Source organism: Ammospiza nelsoni, chromosome 6, assembly GCF_027579445.1.
Source record: "Ammospiza nelsoni isolate bAmmNel1 chromosome 6, bAmmNel1.pri, whole genome shotgun sequence".
NCBI lineage: Eukaryota > Metazoa > Chordata > Aves > Passeriformes > Passerellidae > Ammospiza > Ammospiza nelsoni.
Genome location: NC_080638.1, coordinates 26594509 through 26603293, shown reverse-complemented (window position 1 = coordinate 26603293; position 8785 = coordinate 26594509). Strand labels below are relative to the sequence as shown.

The 8785-nt window shown below is 53.7% G+C and overlaps 2 protein-coding genes across 2 annotated transcripts; both read right to left on the bottom strand.

The window, feature by feature from the left end:
* Positions 1–202: 202 nt before the first annotated feature.
* Positions 203–770, bottom strand: FREY1 (Frey regulator of sperm-oocyte fusion 1). The gene is made up of 3 exons (XM_059475441.1): positions 703–770; positions 442–515; positions 203–339 (listed from the first exon to the last, which is right to left on the bottom strand). The coding sequence occupies exons 1-3, from the start codon at positions 768–770 to the stop codon at positions 203–205; spliced, it is 279 nt and encodes a 92-aa protein (XP_059331424.1).
* Positions 771–1920: 1150 nt separating this feature from the next.
* PEX16 (peroxisomal biogenesis factor 16) lies at positions 1921–8767 on the bottom strand. Its single transcript, XM_059473526.1, has 11 exons — positions 8600–8767; positions 8425–8460; positions 8124–8200; positions 6714–6847; positions 6302–6408; positions 5742–5822; positions 4668–4820; positions 4248–4320; positions 3856–3975; positions 3582–3646; positions 1921–2448 (listed from the first exon to the last, which is right to left on the bottom strand). Exons 1-11 carry the CDS (start codon positions 8754–8756, stop codon positions 2390–2392), a joined length of 1062 nt encoding a protein of 353 aa, XP_059329509.1. The 5' UTR covers positions 8757–8767; the 3' UTR covers positions 1921–2389.
* Positions 8768–8785: the final 18 nt, after the last annotated feature.

Sequence of the window (8785 nt, the reverse complement as noted above, 5' to 3'; positions counted from 1 at the left end):
TTTCCCGCTACAAGGGGTTTGGGCCCTGGCTTCTTCTTTCCCTTGGGACCGCAAGAAGAATTGGAGCTTCTCGCTATTGGTCCAAGAGCCCTGGCTGCAATCCTGAGAGGCCAGAGAGCATATGATGGCCCAAAGGGCCTTCTGGCAGCTGTTGCTCCAGCCCTCACCTGGGGGGCTGTGGTGGGCACAGGGGCACGCTGGCTCACAGGCGCCCATCCTCGTAGAACTCCAGCAGGTCCAGCCCATCGCGCTTGCTTTTGCGGGCTCTGCGCAGCTCCGCCGGCCGCACCGGGGCCGCCCGTGTCCTGAAGCTAGGCTGCTTGGGCTTGATGCCGTAATCTGCGGGTGCAGGAGAGGCTGGGCTCAGCTCCGGGACACCCACCCACCTGGAGGGGTGAGTGCATGGACAGGGGGTTCAGAGGGGCAAGGAGAGCACTGTACCATCCACCAGGCCGAAGTGCTTCTGTGGAAGCTCCAGGGGAGCAGAGAAATCCTCAGGAACTGAGTAGCTGTTCCTACAGAGGAAAACAAGGGCCAGGAGTGAGCCCAGGTCCTACACCACTTAGCCAGGCTGGCACAAGAGCTCCCACGTGCTGCATCTTCCAACCAGTCTGGCCAGCTCTTGAGGCCTGGTGCCACAAGTCCCAGCCCACGTCAGGGGCCCTGCAGGTACTGGGGCAGGGAGGAGGGAAGTGCCATCACCTCTGGTGCATAGGCTGTGGGAGGGCAGCCCCCAGCAGCAGAGCGAGGAGCAGCAGGCAGCACACCATGGTGCACACTGACCGGTTCCACTGGTTCCACAGCAAGGTCACAGAGGAGCCACCGTGGTTGCCCAGGACACCTGCTAGGTGGGGCAGGGGACTTGGCCCCTCCCAGCTACTGCTGCTCTCCCTTCCTACCTTCCCCTTCAGGTCCTGGGCTGCCTCTGCCTGGGCCCTGCCAGCTGCTGAGCCTTCATTGTTCTGGTGTGTGTCCCTCCATATAGTCAGAGCTCCAGGGCTGTCTCTGTCCCTCAGCACCTGCTTGTGCCTTCCTCTCAAAACCTCCAAAAGCAGACCCTTGCATCTCATCTCAGTACCACTCTGTCCCAGGAGACACTTCAACATCTTCCTCTGCTATAAGACTGAGCAAAGGGAGCACAGTTCCTTGGTCATGGCTTTTCTGTGGTGCTGTTACCATGTTGCAGGGCCTTGCCAGCTGAGGTGGCAACACACCCCTCACACTGGCAAAGTCCTGTTGTCCCCAGCTGTGGTGACCTCTGAGGGATGTGTGTGGGACTACATTTCCAGTGCTGGATGCTGAGGCAAGAAGGCTGTGACCTCTGCAGCCTGAGAATCCCTCAGGGATGGTTCAGGTAGAAATGCTCCTGATACCCACTTGGGACAGACTATCTACCCAGACAGCTGACTGTGGGTCAGTCCAGTGCCACCAGCTGACTAACCCTTTGTCCTGGCCCAGGGAGCCTCCACAGAAGCTCACTGTGCAGACTAGTGCCTCAACTGTCCCCCCATTAGAAGAGACACAGGCCTGTCCTAGGCCCTTTAAATGCAACACAGCAGATGTGCTGAATTAATCACTTCTCGTCTGCCCTTGGCCAAGCCCCCAAGCCCTGGCTGGCAGCCATTCTGCAAACCCTTTTAACACACATTAGGTGCTAGGAAAGCAGCCTGCACACTGCAGCTCTGTGTACCCCCGGGGAACCCCAGGACTCTGGGGACTGAGGCAGGCACTGGGAATTAGAGAGGCTGTAGTCATCAGCTGAGCAATATGTGGGCCCTGACTGACACAGGCCAGAGCAAAAGCATCTAAGGGACAGAGTATCCCAGGGTAGACAACTGCAAAAGCTGCTGTTTCTGACAGACAGACCTGCTGGCACCCAGAGACAAGGGATCCCATGCAAAGAGGCAGAGGCTCTTCAGCTCAGTTCTCTCCATTCAGTCAGTTTATTTGACAGACAAGTCTGCTCCAAGCAGATGGGCCAGGCATGGCCAACACAAGCAGGTTGTGGGTCAACCTCAGCGCCATGACATGTGAGACAGTGCTCTCCCAAAATCCACTACGCTGCCTGGCTTTGTTATAGCGCAGCTATACAAAAGAAGAAAAATCAAGTGCTTCAAAAAAGAAGTTTCCCCATCACCATCACTGCAGCCACAGAATGGTCCAGAGAAATAGGTGGCCAGGGTCTCCCCACACATTCAGTGTCCATCATTCACTCCTTGATCTGTAAAAAAATTGCATACAACCCCCTCCCTGCTCTGCAGAACAGGAACTTCTCATTTATGATTTAACTGAAAATTAGACATTATCAACATCCCTCCCCCAGACTGCTTGCCCTCCTTAGGAATGTCCAGCCATGATTTTAGCAGAGAGTAATCATCTTCTTTTCTTATCAGCCCCAGTTATAGAAATAGATTTTCTGCCAAGCAGGCAAGTAATCCATCAGCGGCCCTGAAACAAGAGAACAGAGGGATCATACATGTAGAAAGGCAACAATTTAAAGTGGTGTGTCTATGGGGTATATCCCCCACTTCTCATTATAATCCAAACAACTCCAAATCTCCACTTACACAACTCAGATGAACCCAAGAATTCTATTCTGCCAAGATGTAAGGCAGCACTGCAATGTGGTGCCCGAGATCTGAGCAGGACCAAGAGGGGTGTGAAACATGGTCAGCACAGCCATGGTGTGGGACAACAACCATTCCCTCAGAGCTGACATGTTCAAACTGCAGCAGGAAAGGGGGTTTGTAATGTGCAAGGGGAAAACCCACATGCAGAGAGTCAGGAGAACACTGCTGTGACAGGGAAGAAGGAAGATAACGCAGCGATGGTGAGCAGGTGCAAACACAGAAGCATCTGCTATAGAGTGAAAATGCTTACGTTGCACAGGGCTTAATGCAGGTTCCAAAGCCTCTCTGAAATCACTAACTGGAGGAAGTGGCTCCTGAGCTAGCCAGCTTTGTGACCTCCCCAAAGAAAGGGCAATCCCATGATGCCAGGCTGATGTAATGTCATATCACTGCCATGAATCACTCCACAAAAGGATTAACATCATCAGGGGAAGAGTGGAGGGAAATGAAATGCTGGCCTATAATAAAGGGATTCTCTGGTGAAGAACTAGAACACAGACCTGGTTTGGCCCTTTGATTTACAGTCAGTTTCTGCCTGGTTCAATACTTCCAGGCACCCATTTACCCCTCATGTCCACACTGTAGACTAGGGATCAAGGAAAAGACCTCAGAACAGGGCTGCAAAGCTGGGGCTCTGGTGTACCAGCTGAGGTACAGAAAGGATGCCCAGGAGAACAGGCTTAGGTGGCAGACACTGAGCTCTGCAGCCTCAGGGCACACAGAGGTTTACTACTGTCATCAAGCCAGGAAGCAATTAATTTTTTCCTTCAGCATTTAAAAATTACTCAAGCATCAACAACTGCTCTAGTGCTAACCTCTCTAAGGACTTCCCAATTCCTTCCCCAGACTGGAAACCAATTGACAAATGTTCCCAACTGCCCTCATTTTTCTTCACCAGGCAGAAATGGGGATATAAATAAATAAATGGGGATGTAAGTGGGACCCACTTACGTGTGATGAAGCCAACTCCAGGCACATAATCAGCCAACAAGCGCAGAAGGAGGAGGATCCTGCCCCTAGAAAGGGAGAGAATATGAACAAGTCCAGCCAGACATCTCCTGCCCCAGCTGTTGAGCACACAAACAGCAATGGCAGCTGTTAGAAAAGGGCTCAGATTAACCTGGTCATAGGCACCCACACATCTTCAGATCTACGCACCCAGCCCCCTGACGCTATTTCAGTTAAAAGGGAAATGTTCTGCAAAAGCCCAGCCAGGGCCCCTTACTCTGAGTATCGGTCATAGAAAGGAGATCTCAGCAGGTAGTACAGCAGGAGGATCGTGCGTCGCCTCAGCTCCGCCCGCTCTCGCCTGTTCAGGTCTTTCAGATCACTCAGCAAACTCAGACTGGAAGAGGAGGGCAGAGAGCTAAGTCACAGCAAAAGCAGCCAGCAGGGAAAACAAAGGGGCTTCTAAAGCCCTCCACTCTCAGCTCCATGCAGAGCAGCCTGCACCAGCTCAGAACAGAGAGCACTGTAAGTGCTGTAAAAGATGTGTCACTCTCCAAGCTAAAGACCATCCCAGGTGCATATTTCTCTGCCCAGGACTGGGGAACAGGGAAGCGTGATGCCCAGCCACCACCAAAGCAGGCACCTAGAAAGACTCTTCATCAGACTGACCTCGAGATGTCCAGGACTGCTGAGAGGAGCCAGGGCTTCCATGATCTCTGGCCCCATACTCCTAGACTCAGTACTAGGAATACATAGTCAAGGAATGAAAAGATGAGAGATTCCTAACAAGAGGCACACAGAGAAGTGATCCCCTACATACCCATAAAATTCTGCCAAGTGCAGGCAAATACACCCTAAGGCAGGGCTGGGGGCCCCGGGGAAAAGGGCTGGAGGACTTGCACGCACAGCTCCAGTGGCTGAGGCCAGCCACCAAAGCCTAAGAACGGGAAGAGAGCCGAATCCCACGCCCCAGCAGACCCGCGCAGGGAGCGGAGCTGGCGGGGCACTGCCCTGCACCCGGGCCGAGCCCACAGCACCCTCTGCTGGCACCGCCAGCGCCGGGAGCCCGCACGGAGAAGGGCAGGATACGGTGGAGCAGGGGGCGGGTAATGTAGATGGATTCTGCGATGGTTTCTTGGAGACCCAGAGGAGTGGGAGGCTGGTTGATCTCCTCCGTTCTTCGGCTCTGCGACTCCTCCCTCTGCTGGGGGGACCCCCAGTGCCGGGACTGCAGGGAGGGGGCTGAAAGAAGCAGCTCTGGTTACTGACACAAATAAAAGCTTTGTCCCAGCTGGAAACTACAGATCACATGACTGCTAGCTCACTCCACCTGGCCCTGGAGCCCTTCACCCCCGCCGCCCCCGCCGGTTGGATGGGGAGAAGAATCAGAAAAAGGTAAAACTCCTGCATTGACATAGAACAGTTTAATAATTGAAATAAAAATAATAACAATTTTAACAGTAATAAAAAGGAAGACAACAAAACCCAAGAAACACAAGTGATGTACAACCACTCACCATCCCCAGACTGATGCCCATCCCATTCCCAAACAGTGATTGGCCCCTCCCAGCCAATGCCCCCAGTTTATACAGTGGGCATGAGGTTCTATGGCATGGAAGATCCCTTTGGCCAGTTCAGGTCACCCATCCTGGCCATGCTCCCTCCCAGCTTTTTGCGCATCTCCTCACTAGCAAAACCCAGGAAGCTGAAAAGTCCTTGACTTAGAGTAACTGCTACTTCTCAACAAGCTACCGTATCAGTTATAACAATGTTATCAACATTAGTCTCAAACTAAACCCAAAACTCAGCATCATACCAGTTAGCAGGAAAAAAACGAATTCTATCCCAGCCAAAACTAGGACACCTTCCTATCATGTTTCCTTGCTTTCTGCACAGTGAAGGCGTGAAAGGGGAAAGCTTCAAGAGGTACCTGTAAGAACCGTGCTCCTCACTTGGGAAAACATAATTTAGTGCTAGCCTTGCAGCATGTCTCTGGTTGCTTTGATACACTCACCTATCCACAGTGGGCCCAGATACGAGGTCCTTTGAGTGGCATTTATATGTCCCAATACAAGGTTCTACCCTCTACTGCTCACACCCATGCCATCCATGAAGGCACAGAGCAGGAACAGCTCAGGCTGAAAAACAGGCTCAGTCACTTACTGCTCTGTAGAGAGCGCACAACACGGCTGGAACGCCTGCCAACATAGGTCTGATCCTTCCCTGAGGAGTTGTCTTCCATGCCTGCAGAAGAAAACAGCCACAGGGGTCAGGCTTCAAAGCAATACGCTGCACACCTCAGAGCTGCCACCAAGAAGAGCAGATTGAAAGGCTGATTTAGTGCAAACTGGACAATTCTGCAGGGGCTAACAGTAGGCAGAGGGTGAAAAGGTAAATCTGCCTGACATTGCCCAGGTCTCAGGCCTCTTTCCTCATCACTAGACCAGGGCACATACAGCCTGACTCATGGTTCAGCCAGCAATTCACAGCTTGGACTTCTCCATCCCCTCCTTCCAGGATGGTCCAGATATTGGACAACCCTGCCACTAAGCTAACTCATCCTCTGCAAAGGGTGGAAAGTTGAAACACAGCTCAGCCTTGAATATAGACACCTTATGTTTCCATGTGCTGCACAAGCCACTGCTCTCATGAGTAATTCTAGCAGGACAAGACATGTGGCTCAGCAAGGCACCAAGCCAATGATGACAACACCATGGGCTCACCTTGAGGGTGGAGAGGCTGTTGCTTCTCCCTGTTCAGTGGCACAATGGGAGGAGACATCTGGATGCCAGCTTTGTACCACAGCAGGAGCAGGAGCCGAAGGATGGCTCTGTGAACAGACATGTGGAAGTATTCAATACCAGACTATGGAGCTGGGTTCCTGTTACACTGGAGAGATGGCTTCCACAGAAGAGGGAAACACTCGGGTCTCCTCAGAGCAAATGGCAAGGTGAGAGGTGGAAGTGCTCCCTTCTGTGGCACAGAGTCCAGTACACCGTGGGGCTCCAAATTCCCCCAGCCTCAGGGACTGGCAGCTCAGTCCTGTGTGGGATTTTTTCCAGGGTACTACGGAGTGCCCTCCAGGTCCCCTTTCCGAGCGCACACTGCCCCTTCCCCTCTGCCCACAGCACTTACTTAGCCAGCTGGATGAGGACAATGATGGTCCACCGGCCCATCTCCCCCCACACCCTGGCTGTCCCCATCTCTGCAAAGACCTCCACGCATTCTAGTACACTCAGCCAGGTCAGCAGCTTCTGCTGGGGCAGCGACTGCAAAACACAGAGGGGAGGAAGGGGACAGGATGCAGGTTCTGCTCGGGAGTTAAAGAGGGCAGAAACACAGCCCAGTCTGGTGGGACCCTCAGAAATAAGCACCAGATGGCCTTGGAAGTCACAGCTCCAGAAAAAAACCAGCAATGTCTCCACTGTGGCTGGAGCCTACACACAAGCCCACTTATGTACGTCCAAGCAGGGACAGACTGCAACATCACAGTATCACATGGAGTTACCACTCCAAAAATAGGGAGAACATCACATCTGTGTTTTATATTGCCTCTACCCCAACTGACACAACAGAACAGCCTCCTGGGTTGTGGCACTGTGCCTGAGCTCCACAGCAAAACCCTCCCCTCCTCCTCATCCCAGAGCTGAGACACAAGACAACCTCCTCTCTGGACAGAGCTGATGAGGGAGTGTACTTGAAGCAGAGGGAAGGGAACCCAGAGTCCACAGCCACATCAGAGTGAATGCTGGCTGAACACAGCATCAGACTAGATTTCAGGCATGAACCCCAGGACAGGGGGTTCTCTTCCAGTCTAGGTCTCTGCTATCCATGTGGGAACTTACTACTGCTGTCAACCACAGGGTTTGATTCACTGAAAAGCATCAATTAAGACAATACAGCTGGAATTCTATTCAATTTTAACCAGGGACGCAAGTCTTGTACACTTCTGTTTGTTACACGCCTGATGCTCCATTCAGGGAGCTGTCAACACCCAAGCCACACACTGGACACGTTTGTAATAGAAGAACCTTGTCTGGAAAAAAACAACCTCTTCCCCATTCCCCATAGGGTTTAGGAATGCTGGGAGCCAGCCTGGGGCTCATACAAGATAGACATAGCAGCAAGCCGCTTACATTTTTTTTACTCAATACAGTACCCTACACAAAGGAAGAGTCTCACAGATGGAATCAAGAGCTTCTGTGCTCCAGAGCCACTGCTGTGTAAACAGCAACGGTTTATTCATCAACACCTCTACCTAGTTCAAGTTCTGAGCTTCTCAAAAAAGCCTGTGGAGCTTCTGGCGCAAGTCAGGGCCTGATTTCTGTGGTCCAGGGAGTGCTCTGGCCACGCCTCCAAGCCAGGAGCAAAGGGATAGGGCTGCTATTTTAGTTGCATTCAGAGGTTGCCTCTGGCTTCTCCATACCTGACCACAAAGAGAGGCCTTAGCAAAGACCTGTTAAGTTTCTACAGACACTCCCTGAAAGCTCCTGCAAGGAAGAAAGCATATGTCCCAAATCCTCCTCCCACACGCTACAACCTTACCACTGGCAGGCTTTCCTGCAGGTCCTTTCGGAGAATCCAGTCATTTAACAGCACTAGAAGGTTGGAGGCAGAGTACACTGGAAAAGGAAGAGAACAACGCAGAATGGATGCACAGGAAGCAAGCCAAACCGGCCCTGCTGTGTCTGTCCCCGACAGGGGATGAGGGAAGGAGGGTAGCAGGATATGCAGACTCCTCCCAGGAGCTCCCCGAGAATGCACAGCCAAGAGCAGGGCCGGGGAGCAAGACCCGCACGCACCCGGGCAAGGGCACAGCACCGGCCCCGACCCGCTGCCCACCTACCCAGCTCCGACAGCGCGTGCGAGTCCGAGAAGCGACCTGCGAAGGGAACAGAGCGGCTTCAGCGAGCGCCCGGGGCCGGGGGAGCTCCCGCTCCCCGCTGGGTCCCGGTGCCCGCGCCCCCCGGCCCAGACCCCGGCCGGAGGGACGAAGGCTCGCCCGCCCCCCGCTCCCGCACCTGGCAGCAGGTAGGAGAGCCCCCGCACGGTGCCCTCCAGCTGGGCCGTGGCGGCCGGGTGCCGCCTCACGTACTCCTGGTAGCGCTGGCACAGCAGGCGCAGCCGCCACACCGGGCCGGCTCCGCGGGCACGGGCCGAGGCCGCTGCCGCCGCCATGGTGCCGCCGCCGCGCTGCTTCCGGGGCC